This window comes from Hippocampus bargibanti, linkage group LG12 (genome assembly GCF_051943395.1).
Source record: "Hippocampus bargibanti isolate YZ-2025 linkage group LG12, ASM5194339v1, whole genome shotgun sequence".
Lineage (NCBI taxonomy): Eukaryota > Metazoa > Chordata > Actinopteri > Syngnathiformes > Syngnathidae > Hippocampus > Hippocampus bargibanti.
The window spans coordinates 11,636,047-11,649,967 of NC_142745.1; the positions used below are offsets into that span (position 1 = coordinate 11,636,047).

Sequence of the window (13,921 nt, forward strand, 5' to 3'; positions counted from 1 at the left end):
GCATATAGATATCAAATAGATAGGTAGTTAGGTAGCTAGCTATATAGCTAGTTAGCAAATACGTATCAGATATGCAGCAAGATAGCCAGCTAGATAGCTAGCTAGATAGCGAGATGAGCTTGCTAATAAAACCCTAATAGATAGCCAGCTAGAGAGCTAGCTAGATTAACTAGCTAATACATAACCAATAGATAACCAGCTAGAGAGCCAGTCAGCTAGCTAATAGATAGCCAGCTATGTAGCCAGCTAGATAGTGAGATAGCAAATAGCTAGCTAGCTACATACCCAGCTAGATAGCGAGATTAGCTAGCGAATAAATAACTAATAAATAGCCAGCTATTTAGCCAGCTAGATCGGCAGCTCGATAGCGAGATTAGCTAGCTAATAAATAACTAATAGTTAGAGAGCTAGAGCGCGAACTTTGAGTTATACTGTCATAATTATGACAGTCATGATTGTGGAGCCAATTGAACAAATACAGTGATACCTCAGTTTACGAACGCTTTAGCTCACAAACATTTCGCCTCACAAACATTAAATTCACGAGAATATAATCTTGTCATACGAACTAGTTTTCGGGAAAGACACAATGGATGGTGGACTAGTTTTCGGCGAAGAACACCAAACCACAGGGTGGAACAGCGCCACAGTGGCTGGCAGACTAGTTTTCCACACCCACTTTCTTTGAGTGCATTCAGTGCAGACGTGGTTTGTTATCGAGTGGATACTTTTGCTTTTTTTGGGACCGGAAAAGACCCCACCACATGCTCGTGTTAAGCCGAAGAGGACACAAAAGAAAATTACGGTCGAGCAGAAGGAGATCATCAAAAAACACGAACGAGGTGTGTGTTTGTGTGACATAGCGTCCCAGTACGCTAAGTCGACCGTTGCTACGTGTGGCTAAGGGTGTTTCTGTGTTGTCTAAGCAACGGTCTCAGGCAATAGAAGAGGTTGAAAAACTTGTTGATTTGGGTTAACAAAAAGCTAACATGGGACAGTGTGTTAGGGCATTATCGCTAAGAAAGCACGGGAACTTCACCGGGATATCACCAAGAGGCAATTACATCATCGACCATCAAAAAGGTAAATAAAATGACTTATTTGATACATTACAGTTTATTTCTTTAATTACAATACAATAGCACATTCATTATACATAAAATAAGGTATATTTTGTGTAGTTTTTAGGCTTATTTAGGAGAAAATTATGTTTTATGGGGACCTGGAAACGGATTATTGTCATTTTTTATGGTTTCTTATGGGAATTAAATGTTTGGCAGACAAACTTTTCGCCTTACACACACTTTCTGGGAACCAATTAGGTTCATAAACTGAGGTATCTCTGTACGTATTTGTATATATAGGGCCAGAGCTACCAGCAAATTTTTGTTAGCCGATGAAGCTCCTCGGATGCGAAGCGGAACGTCCGACACTTTCAAAGAAGGTCTGATGACAGCTGAAGAAACCTTTTCATCGATGGACCACTCCCGTACGACAGAGTTTACACAGACGCATTTAACTACGTACGCTTAAACATAGGTCAAAGTGCAAACGAGGCGACCCCGTGTGCTGCAAATAGTACGTTTGAAGTGGCCCAGTGCCAATCATGTGACCCAAAGAGGTGACATGGCAGCCTTACGGCTTTGTCATGACTTGAAAGAGATTTGGGCGAAGGGTAAATTGTTGAAAAGTCTTGATCATGTTGACCAAGTTTTCAAGTATCACAAGCATGTATGGTTAGAGTGTTGATTTTATGTTAGCGACGTTAATAAGAAGAGCCTGGTGTCAGCTGTAAAAATTCTTCAATAGGACATTTGTGTCCGCACAAACTCAGGAACCTAGACTTTTTCCTTGGTCTCTGAAAGGCCTGCAAAGTGTGAAATTCTGCATTTCTTGCTCACCTGGAGCAGTGCCTCCCGGCCGTGGAAACTGGGGAATGAGGGGTAATGGTCCCAGACCCGGACAGACGCTGCTGACGCTGCCAGAGGGAGACGGGGTTGGAGACTGAGTCGGAGAGGTCAGCGGACTCGTTAGCTGAGTGCCGGCCTGTATACAAAGATGAGAACATACATTATGGGGTGACAATGATGGCTTTGGTAGAGCTTCGCTTGACTAAATGCGCAACCTGTGGAGTGTTGTCAGCTTTGTAGAGCTCTCCTGGCTTGCTGGGTCTTTGCTCGATGCTGTAGTACTTGCACGGGTTCCATTGAACCAGTGGAGGATTCTGGGAAGGTTGGGGACCATTCGGCACGCTGAGCTGCATCACCATGACTCCGGGACCGGGAGGCGGGACTCCTGATGTAACAGACGAATGATTAAAGATGCGTTGATATGATATACTGTATATGACATTAATCTGATGTGTTAAGGTACAACAAGGCACAAACAGTTATGCAATTGATGGGAGGCTGATTTTAACCCACATTCGTTCACAGCCAAAATGAGTCCACACGGCATTAGTATTTATCAGGTTTTCTAAAAAGTCTTTAAATATTATCTAGTGGCGAACAACTTTTTTGTCCTTGTCTGAACTTTCCCCCAGGTAAACTTTCACTCGGGTTTTATGTAACCTCTGACAACACATGTAATAATAGCTAAATAAGATGGACACGTTTTTCGAGACAAACCCCCCATTTTCATTCAATAAAATAGCGCAAAAACGTGACAATATTGACATTCTCACCTGAATATTGCTGCTGTAACTGTTGCGGGTTGCAAGGAGATGGCGATGGTGTGATTTGATACTGTTCGGAGCTCGCGGCCTGCAGGTAGCCGACGGATGGGCTGAGCAAAAAGGAATAAAGGCATTGTGAAAATCTTTTTATAGAGGCACAATGTGGAATATCATCCAGGTATAAGAAATTATTGTGATATTTACAATAACATTAAATGGCCAATTACTTTTGAGGCTCTTTTTTTTATGAAACGTTTTGCACATTTACAGTATACATCTCAGTCTGCTGACATTTTTACTATGCCTCGAATATCTTGTTTTTCTATCCTTTCAGCCCACCCCACCACATCCCCTTTCAAATTGCTGCCGTGGACTGCAAATGTCCTCATTGTGGGACAATTAAAGGTTTTCTGGTTCTGATTTTCTGAAAAATGGCAGCAGAAAATGGTTTTGATTGCATTGGATTGGATTTGCCTTTATTAGTCTCGCAGTGGAGAAATTTACATTTCACAGCAGCAAAATTATGAAAGAAATGAAAGTAGAAAAGCAAAATACAGGAAATGCTGGAAAGGCAGCCACTCTCGCGGCGCCGTCTTGAAGTCAAAAGAACAAAAAAAACCTAAATAACAAATAACATGACAACACAAAGACACAGAGAGACATCTATTCTTAAGCACTTTCTGTACCATCTTTGTTACATAAAGCAGTTCCAGATGAAAGAGGAGAGGATCATGTTGATGTTTTTTGAATGGTGATATAGACTTTTTTGCTCAGCAGGGGGCAATGTCCGCAACACACCAACATCCAATGGCCAACAAAAGTCCGCAGAAGTGAATTCATTTGTACCTTGTGCTGTTCTGCTGTGTGGGTGTGATAACACTGTAGAAAACAGGCATGGGGCCTTGGACCGACTGGCTGACTGGTACCATCACTTGCTGCTGGTACTGCTGCTGCACCACTTGCTGATTTTCGTTCCCCACTGGCACCTGCAAAACATGATCGGATCTACTAAAGCAAACCTTTGTGGATTTACTGTTACTGGTGCTTGTTTTGGTAAACAGCACATATTTGAAGGCATGTTATTTCTCAATGGCATCAAAAGTACCTGATAGGAGGGCATCTGCGGATACTGCATCATGATACTTTGCATTTGTCCCCCAATGCCAGCTCTCTGTGAGTTAAGCAAAGCAGGGTTTTGTTGCTGCTGCACCCCCATCATGCCCTGGTAACTGGGCTGCTGGCTGGGCATCATGGTCTGAAGACCTGGTAACAGCAAACAAGAATTTCAGAGGGAGGGCGCGAATACATCTGGTTTTGGGGCAGGAAATTCAGTATTGTGAGAAAAGGTAGTGTGGTGTATGCAACACAAGAGAGGAGTAAACATAAATTTGCTGATTCTTCCATCGCCGTGAGTGATTTCTTTTAAGCCTACAAGCCTCGTGTCCCAATTTTTCTCACCGAAATATCAAATCAGACATTAACCGAGGCTCAAAGTCACACTGACCGAGGTCGACGTCAATCTGGCAGATAAAAAAAAAAAAATCTAGTGTTTGTCAATAGTTTCCATCCAACACATAAGCAATGTATGCAAAACAGAAATGAAAGCAACTAGGGAGTGTACAGGATTGATTAAAGGGCACAGGTTCTATTTAAAGGACAACCGACGTCTCCGGTCAAACTGTGTCCATAATTTGTAAAATGGCTTCAAATGACTTCTACTGAGCGTATTTTAAAAATATTCCACCGCATGTAGCTATATTTTACGTTTTAAGACTCGTGCTGAATATTCCAGAAGTCTTGTTTTTGAGTTGGTGATGAGTCCGTACGTGACGTCAATGAAGGAACGCCCCTGACGGAAAAAAAGGACACATTGTAGCAGTCCTGCCATCACGTCAATGCTTGTTTGGTCTGAAAACCTCATGTTGCATCAGAAAGAGCCAGAAGAGGGCGTCCAAGCTCCATTTAAGGAATTTATCAGGCTGTGGAAACTGGCTGGTTCATTCATCACAGGAGGTCGATGGCCACTTTCTGCCTCTTTTTAGGTGAGACATTTCCCCCCAATGTTGCCTCAAAATGACACAGAACAAATTCTTTAATCGATTGCTGTATGCTTTCCTCTTCAGAACTATTTGAATCATATTCAGAACTGGATGTGTAACAAGAAAGCATATTCTCCGAATCTGAAGCCATTGTTTTGATTCTCCAGCAAGGCAAGACATCTTGGCATGACGTCACGAACTGGGGGCGGGACTTTTTGAAAATGCCCAATTCGCAGCTCAATTTTTTTTGCAGATTTTGGACACTTTAAGTCATTTTTATTGATGTTTTGCATTTTAATAAAAATGTCATACTGCGTGTTTTGGGTATTTTAGATGCTATGAAACGTTTTTCTGATGTCAGGAAACAAAAAAGTGATGTCGGTTGTCCTTTAATTAGTATATAAAAATATATTCTTCAGCAAATGGAGTGTTGAATAAATGCACATACCTGACTGTTGTGCGGGCTGAGTCATGGGCTGCGTGCGCTGAGCAGTGTAAGACACCTGGTGGGATATGGGCTGAGCCACACGGTACTGCTGGCCTGAACTGGGATACTGACCAGGGGGGTAGTATGAAACTTGAATCTGAAGACAAAAACATAACATTAAAAACAGGAACGACACAGTGTTACAAATTCCTTATGAACAAAATGTTAGCATTGGTACAAATCTGATCTTCCTCTTTCGTTAAGTAGGAAATTGATCTCACAATTTGGACATTCAGTGTCTACTATTGACTATCTGCCTGGTTGATAGAGAATAGACAGAATAGAAGTTATCATATTTAAAAGTTTAAGGCTGTCATATGCTTAGTTGGTTGAACATGTATGACTAGAATACACAATGGAAGCACAGAAAATCTGGGGTCAATCTGAGGTGAACAGATACAGCCTGTTAAACTGTCATCTTCCGGTAGGAGATCTGGCCTTGGACTAATTTGGGACTTGGTAAACTCCTTCACAGGAAGAGGTCATTAGCCAGGTTACAAATCTATCAGTTCATGGAATGGATAACCTATTAAAATATCTATGTTCTGTTGTTTTATGGGTGTTGGTTCTTGGGACGTCCAGGGGCGTGGTATTTAAATCAAGAAGACGGTTTTACTAATGTATACTATCAATAAATAGCTTGGCAGAGGGCTACAGAAGTTGGGCGTCGGTCATGAATGGCTGCGTCCCCTGCCAGCAGTATAAGACAATCTTCCTGTGTTCGAGTATGTTCACAGTGTCCTGACCGAACATCTCTGACATTGGTTTAACTTATTTCGAAACGGGGTGGAGCAAGCAATTGCAGTAAAAAGATTCAGGGAAACTGATTGCTATGAAACTTTGAAGTATAAATTTTGCATTGACCTTTTTGTAATTTAATTATTCATTGAATCAGATGCGGCTCCAAATCAGATATTATTTTTAAGAAACACTTCTAGAGTAGGTCATAATAAAATGAGGGTAAAATCTGCAGGGCAGTAAACAGTACAACCTTTCTTGTACCGTATAAAGATGTATTTTTCCACTGCCACGCAAAATATAGTTCATTACGTGATGCTGATAACCAAGATACCTTGTATAACGGGGCATGTCGTACAGGAGGACCCCTTGTACATAGCAGCATTAAGAGGAGATTGTTCATTCCATTTTTAAAAGCCTCTTAGAACAGACTGTGGTCAAAGCGCCAGTCTAGCGGGTAGACGCATCACCCAGACCGCTTTAAGGACTACACTGAACCAACTTAAAACAGCTTTCCCCTTTTATAAGTCTGTTGAGTTGTGAAAATAGAACACAGTCAAATGCAACTTTCCAGGAGAAAAATCAATAGGACTCGGCAAGTGTTGCGGCTTGAACCACTTGTGTCTTTTATACAACGAGGCTAAAACTGGCATATAGAATTTCCAAATAAGACATCCAACAGGAAGGCAGAGGGGAAAGCAAACGTGAAAGCGGATCGATTTGTTCTCCCTGCATGAAAACATGCTGTATTTTCAGAGTGTGCACTTGCCAATATCTCCACTCCTGTTACACTGGGGGACTACTCACAAGTTGAACAACACAGGGCAGCACTCTGCGTACCGTATTCCTTTATAAATATATCATGTTTTAATTTGAGCACACGCGGCTTATAGACAGGTGCGGTTTATGATTTACTGGGTGAGCCTGATAATCAGGTGCGCTCTATAGTCCGGAAATGACGGTAACTTACTGATAGAGAATAGACAGAATAGAAGTTATCATATTCAAAAGTTTCATGCTTAGAAGGCCCACAATGGAAGCGCAGAAAATATGGGGTCAATCTGAGGTGAACAGACACAGCCTGTTAAACTGTCATCTTCATGTAGGAGATCTGTCCTTGGACTAATTTACAACTTGGTAAACTCCTTCACAGGAAGAGGTCATGAGACAGGTTACAAATCTGTCAGTTCATGGAAAGGAAAACCAGTTAAAGTGTCTACGTTCTGTTGTTTTGTAGTTGTTGGTGCTTGGGACGTCCAATGGCGTGGTAGTCAAATCAAAAAGACTACGTTTTATTAATGTATCACTTAAATTTGCATATACTCTCAATAAATAGCTTGGCAGAGGGCTGCATAAGTTGGTCGGTCATGAATGGCTGCGTGCCCTACCGGCAGTAAAAGACAGTTCCTGTGTTCGAGCCTTTGTTCACAGTGTCCGAACAAACATACTTACTTGCTGGGGAGGAGGCGGCTGCATGTAGCCTTGCGGGGGCGGCGCCTGCATGACGGGTTGAGAGGGAGGAGGGGGCGGCGGTGGAGGGTGGGAATGTCCTGTGGCAGGCTGGTAGCCCGACGGAGGAGGCAAGGGCTGACCGGTGGTCGCCATTATGTAGCTGGTCTGAGGAGGGGGGTGCTGAGAGAGGACAGTTGGAGGAGCCGGGTACAAGGGGGTAGCGTCAGGGTTCTCACTGGAGCCCTGGCGGCTCAGCGTAATCTGGCTGAACTGGGGCGTCAGTTCTTCACCCTTGTGGAGAGAAAAAAAGGAGATTAAATCATGTACCAGCGTGGCTTTGTAGAAAATAAGTCTGTGTACACGACTGTCCGGCCAGCAGTCCAAACTCGTTAACATTTTAAACGAATGATTATTTACTAAAAACAATAAAGTCCGTTTGAACATGAAATATTTTCTTTTTGTTACGTTTCCAATAATAATATAGGTTGAACATAATTTGCAATTCATTGTACAGACACTCCCCTACTTACGAACATTCAAGTTACGAACAACAGTACATACAAACATTTTTGTGGGTATGTGGAAAAATGTTTGGGCAGAGATGCTGTAAGTTCGATATTGTAGTGCACGCCTTTTTTCAAGTAGTGCTTCTTTCCGCCCCTGATACCGATGTGAGGCCCTGTGAGAGCTCGCCCAGCATTGACCCCGCATTGGGCTTCCTATGCCCAGTTCATCGCAGTGCCCGAGCATATATTTTATTAAATATTTATTTTTTCAGTACAAACCAAATACAGGTTACTTATACAAGCCATAAACACACTTAAATCTTAAACATAGTTATATAAGCCTTAAACATACATTCCATACAAAATATAGCACAGAAGCAACTTACAAACAAATTCACCTTACGAACGACCGTTCGGAACATATCTCGTTCGCAAGTTGGGGAGTGTATCAATGAGAGCATGCATGTGAAGATGAATATGCCATTGATTCACTGGATGCATCAGTCAAACAAACAAAAAGTAAGGATGCCACAAATTGGGCAAGTACCATTGTGTACTGCTGGGGAGGAGAAACTGGCAGGAGAACCTGGGGGCAGGAGGGGCTGGAGTAAGAGACAGCCTGAGAGGGCTGAATAGATGCTACGGGCTACATCCATGCACACAGAGAGGAAAAGAATAGGCAATGCAAGAAGAAAGGGGTCAGAAGCATACTAAAGGCAGAAAGAAATAAAGATACATGACGACATTGCATATGTGGGTCAGATCATTGGAGAAAAGTAGTTTATGATAACATGTATTTTTATAGGAAAACACATTGCGGACTGATAAAGATTCTGAAAATCTCCAAGGCTTTTTTTACACTATAAATGAACAAGAATTGAAAGTAGGAATTGTGTGAAATCCAAAACACACTGGTTTGTGTGCTCACCTGAGCAATGATGTGGTTTCCCATCGGGTGTTGCGGCGGGGTGGGCAGCAGGGCAGTTTGAGCCAGTGCCTGGGGCTGCTGAATTGGGCAAGGTAGCAGGCTGCGGCTGGATTGAGAGGCTACAGGTAGGAGACGCACATTAGACTCGAGGCAAACGCGCACACGCTCCAATTTTATAGAATGGCGTCAATATTGTCTGTTCAAAAGCAACATCAATCGTTTAACTTGTTGGAATTATACAATTAAAATTAATTGCAGCATTTTTTTAAATCCTTTTGGCTATCTGAAGAACAAAAGGATGCATTTTTCATCCTGAAACAAAATATGGTGTCGGTTGTCCTTTAAATAGTATTTATATTGACATTCCAAAGAAGTGAAATTCAAATTATGGCAATCTTGTATTAATTTTTTTTTCAACTTGTGCCTAAATGTTCACTATGGCTATACTTACCAGAGCGAGAGCCTTTGCAGTTTCCCTGTGAGCCTTTGTTGCTGCCGAGGCTGTCTCCGCGAGTCAGGATGGAGATACCGGAGAAGCTGCTGGCCTTTGTGACAGGAGGCCTCAGTGTACGGTTCGAACTGTCTGAGTCGGTGCTGCTCCAGGGCCGCGGCTCCAAGCATTTCATGTCACTGTCCGTACTGCTCTGACGACTACTGGACGCCCGGCTGGAGCTATCGCGGTTCCCTCTGAGAGGAAATGCAAAAGGAAGGCATGGGATGAAACAAAAAGGGTAAATACAGATCCAGGAATGAGGAAGACAGAGAAATGTGGTTGAGAGGATTCAAGTCATGTTTGCAGAAAAATAGGATGAAAGGCTTCTAAGAGCAAATAGGTCCAAGTCACGTCAGAAACAGGTCCAACCATAATGTCACCGGATGAGTTTTTTTGGGCTGCGGACTCTCAACACAGATGCAAAATACAAATCAGGCAACGAGCCACTTGACAAGAATTTGGATTTCAGACATTCAACCATAATCTTTATGAGTCACGAATACACACACGCAAACAGAGGAACACATGCAGAGTGAGAATAATACAATAGAAAATACTCTCCAGACGAACATACAGACTACTTTGACAGTGACACAGGATGACATGACACTTGCGCAAACAATCCAAGACAGGATGAAACAACCATGTAATGAACTGAAAATGATGCAGATAATTAATGGCAAGGTTGTCAAACTGAATTCAGTGGAGCCTCCAATTCAGATGCCTTTTAGTTTATCTTGTCAAAGTAAGTGCTCTTACTAACTAACTAACTACCTAACTAACTAACCGATTTGGCGTATCTTCAAATGTTTCCACCTGGTTTCTTTAGCCGTCCTTGGTACTTCTTTGAAGGTGTCAGGCGTTTCGCTTCTCATCTGAAGAGCTTTGTCAGCGAACTAAAGTTGTGCTGGTAACTCTGGCTTTATATATATCCCTAATGGACAGAGGTGGCAGTGCCAGACCTCTGCTCCGATAGGTCCCTGCTCTAAGGTTGGGGGAGCAGTAGACTACTCCCTGAAGCTAATCTGATTACTTGTTTTGTTCTGATTATCGCTAATGAGTAAAACATTAGAGTACATTTGGAAAATCACATTGGGGTGAAATATAAATACATTACATTAGAGTGGCTGCCTTTCCAGCAGCTCGTGTATTTTGTTTTTCTACTTTTATTCCTTTCATCACTTTGCTGCTGTGAAATGTAAATTTTCCCACTGTGAGACGGATAAAGGTAAATCCAATCCAATCCAATCACCACTAATGACTACTTCTTAGTAGATTAGAGGCAATCTATCAGTTACCTATCAGAGCAGAGGTGTGGCACCACCACCTCCGCCCATTAGGGATATACAGTAAAGTCTCGTTATATCGATATCGGATATATCGATAGTCCCGGTTATATCGATACTATTTCTATGCACGCACGGAGAAAATTACATGCAAACAGGGTCGGATATATCGATAGTCCCGGTTATATCGATATTTTTTCGGACTCCCTTAAATATCGATATAACGAGACTTTACTGTATATAGGGCCAGAGTTACCAGCAAATTTTAGTTTGCTGATGAAGCTTCTCGGATGAGGAGCGTAACGTCCGAAACCTACAAAGAAGTACAGATGAAACCTTTTCATCGATGGATCACGACAGACCCTACACAGATGTATTTTTTTCATGTTGAATAGCAATACCATTGGGGAATTGTCAAAGAAGATGCTGTGACAACTGTCAGGCCAATAATTGTTCAAACTGCAAATGTCATGTGAATTCATATGAATCGCAAATGTCATTCATGTCAAATCATGATTCTGAATTAGGTGCTTCTAATATAACCTCTGACATTTAATAGTGTTATGTAAATCAGTAGTTGTGCTGTTGATCAAGGTTTTTGATAGGGGCGGTTTGTTAACTCGGGAACACAAGATGTGCTACCACATTTCTACACGGCTGTCATCGAATCAATCCTGTGTTCTTCCATCACGGTTTGGTTCGGGGCCGCCTCAAAAATGGAAAAAAAATCCGACTTCAACGGACAGTTAGGACGGCGGAATAAATTATTGGCACCGCCCTACCCACTCTGGAGGACTTGCACACTGCAAGAATCCAAACAAGGGCGTGGAAAATCCGACTGGACCCTCCGCACCCTGCCTCCCACCTTTTCCACAGCTACAGCTTCTTCCCCCAAGCCATTAACTCTCTAAACAGTAACCCAAATATAACTGTATGGTGCCTCTTTGCATTTTTTTATGATGATGACACTAGTGCAGCGTGTTCTACCGGAGACAAATTCCTTCTGTCTCCTACATGACCAATAAAGATGATTCTGATTCAGAAAATGCTTGCACAAAGAATTAATCTCAATGGGAAATTGGCATTTCTCTAATAGAATGAGTTTGAAGGTTCCACTGCAACAGAAAAAAACAGCACTTGCATTTAAAAAGGGTTGTAATACAGACACTACAGCACATATCATTAAAAATGCATACAACATGTACATAGACCCACATATTTTTAAATACAAAATGTGAAAACACATTCAGACTCACGTATATGTAATCTATAAAATAATTGCCGTCTACCACTATAACAGATTATAACACTACCATGTAGTGTAGACACACTGATTGGCCAATTGTGATGTGGTTTTCAGATGCTGTCACATTGGATGAAAGCTGTTTTTGAGAAACCCCATGAGGGAACCACCACCGAAGGGAAAGCCTTCTATCACAGTGCAGCTGAGCTTACGAAAAGCCCGTCCGAGTTTACCGACTACTGAGTCTTTTGTTAGATGAGTGATGTACTGTACATTCGTGTATGAGAGCAGTTAAGCGGTAGATGAAAATATATCCCACCCTCTATAATTAATGGAGGATCTATTTTGAGTCCTCTCTTTCTGCGCAAACCGGTTTTTAGTCGTGATGTCATTTTGTCTTTTCTGTGAGGCGGATGCACACGTGTTGACAGATGATAATAATAATAATAATAATAATAATACTCCTACCACTAATAATAATAATAATAATAATACATTTCATTTATAAGCGCCTTTCAAAACTCTCAAGGTCACTTTTCAGTCACAGAAATTTTTCTGTGGGTGAGCAGCGGCAGCCACACGCGCCAGCGTTCACTCAACCCAGAAGTAAATCAAATACTACATAGAAAGCTATCTAGCTAATAGACAGCCAATAGAGAGCCAGCTAGACAACTAGCTATATAACTAATAGATAGCCAGTCAGGTAGCTAGCTAGCCATCCAGTTAGCTAATAGATAGCTAATAGAAAGCTAATAGATAGCAAATAGATAGCTAATAGAAAGCTAATAGATAGAAAATAGATAGCAAATAGATAACAAATAGATAGCAAATAGATAGCCAGCTAAATTAACTCTAGCATATGAAAAAAACAAACGTATTACGCTTATTATAGATGTAGATGAAATGAAAGACGAATTAGTGGATAAGCTAATCATATTTCTTTTCCGCCTTATGGCAGTATACTGCCATTTACACACGCACACATGAGCACTATTTAGGCATTTGTGTAATGGGAGGGCTACACACGAGCACGATTTGTGCATTTTTGTAATGGGAAGGCTATGTAAATGAAGCATTTGAATTAAAAATGTTGCTTCTTCACCGGAGCTTGCAAAGTAACTTTGTGGCATTGCATCGCCGGCAGCCAATTAGCATCAAGAATGAATGCACAGTACGTAGTTGTCACACGCAACAATAGTACAAGCCCAAATAGACATGTACATACGAGGTGGTAAAATAATAATGAAGGACAATATCACTGTGGGGACTGTAGGTCGAAAACAGCTTCCAATAGCGTCCGCGACAGAGCTAAAAAGGAGCAGACTTGAAGAATGGGAAGTGATGAAGTTGGCCATTCTGGTCAGGGTACTTACTGACAAGATAATGATTGTTAAACTGGCAACCAAGACAGCATTTAGCAGCCAAAGTAATAACAACTATCAGTCACAACAAATGACTTGCAGTGTTCAACCTTTTTTTTCTTCCGTAGTTTTTACGGCAAAACCGGAGTCGTTGGCAGGATTCTTGGATTCTTTGCAAATATTTCAGCTCTACAATCTCTATACGTTGGCTTCATGATATCTTATGATTGTTAGCGCAGCGAATGACATGCTTACAAAAAATTACAAGAATACGTCAACCACAAAACAAACATGTCGCTGAGGAGGCAATGTGAGTACTTTGTACAATGGTGGCAGTGGATGGTAGTTCCAGAAGTAAAGTACATCAGTCAGTCCTCAGTGAAACCACAAAGCAGCCATGCATGGGCCGCAGGGGGCCCCCCACGGTGCAGTAAAGAGTGGAATAGCCATCAACCAGTGGACTATGCCAAGCAGAAATACCAAAAAATAAATTAAAAAACACTATTATCACTAATCCACTTTCAAGTATGGGCATGGCAACACAAAAGTACAAGTGCAGCAGTTCCCCAATACCTAAAGATCTGCCTCCTCTTTTGAGAGCTAGAGCAGTAGCCCTCGGTGGAAAGTCTGTTGGGGTTAATATTGGGAGAAAATGCTGGTATTACAAGACTGTAGTTGACAACAGAGAGAAAGGGGTGGTGAGGGGTGGGGGTG

At 41.9% G+C, this 13,921-nt stretch overlaps 1 protein-coding gene across 13 annotated transcripts in view; it reads right to left on the reverse strand.

Annotated features, from left to right (window-relative positions):
- Positions 1 to 13,921, reverse strand: part of r3hdm2 (R3H domain containing 2) — a 54,688-nt gene that overhangs the window by 2,566 nt on the left and 38,201 nt on the right. For 9 of the 13 annotated variants that reach the window (XM_089010531.1, XM_089010529.1, XM_089010528.1 and 6 more), the window contains 11 exons: positions 13,781 to 13,834; positions 9,276 to 9,511; positions 8,825 to 8,943; positions 8,444 to 8,542; positions 7,391 to 7,681; positions 5,162 to 5,297; positions 3,780 to 3,937; positions 3,521 to 3,660; positions 2,684 to 2,784; positions 2,126 to 2,295; positions 1,902 to 2,046 (listed from right to left, as the gene is read on the reverse strand). In XM_089010531.1, the coding sequence (XP_088866657.1) occupies positions 1,902 to 2,046; positions 2,126 to 2,295; positions 2,684 to 2,784; positions 3,521 to 3,660; positions 3,780 to 3,937; positions 5,162 to 5,297; positions 7,391 to 7,681; positions 8,444 to 8,542; positions 8,825 to 8,943; positions 9,276 to 9,511; positions 13,781 to 13,834 (1,649 nt within the window). The remainder of the gene's footprint in view (positions 1 to 1,901; positions 2,047 to 2,125; positions 2,296 to 2,683; positions 2,785 to 3,520; positions 3,661 to 3,779; positions 3,938 to 5,161; positions 5,298 to 7,390; positions 7,682 to 8,443; positions 8,543 to 8,824; positions 8,944 to 9,275; positions 9,512 to 13,780; positions 13,835 to 13,921) is intronic. The other 4 variants (XM_089010533.1, XM_089010534.1, XM_089010535.1 and 1 more) reach the window with 3 other exon arrangements.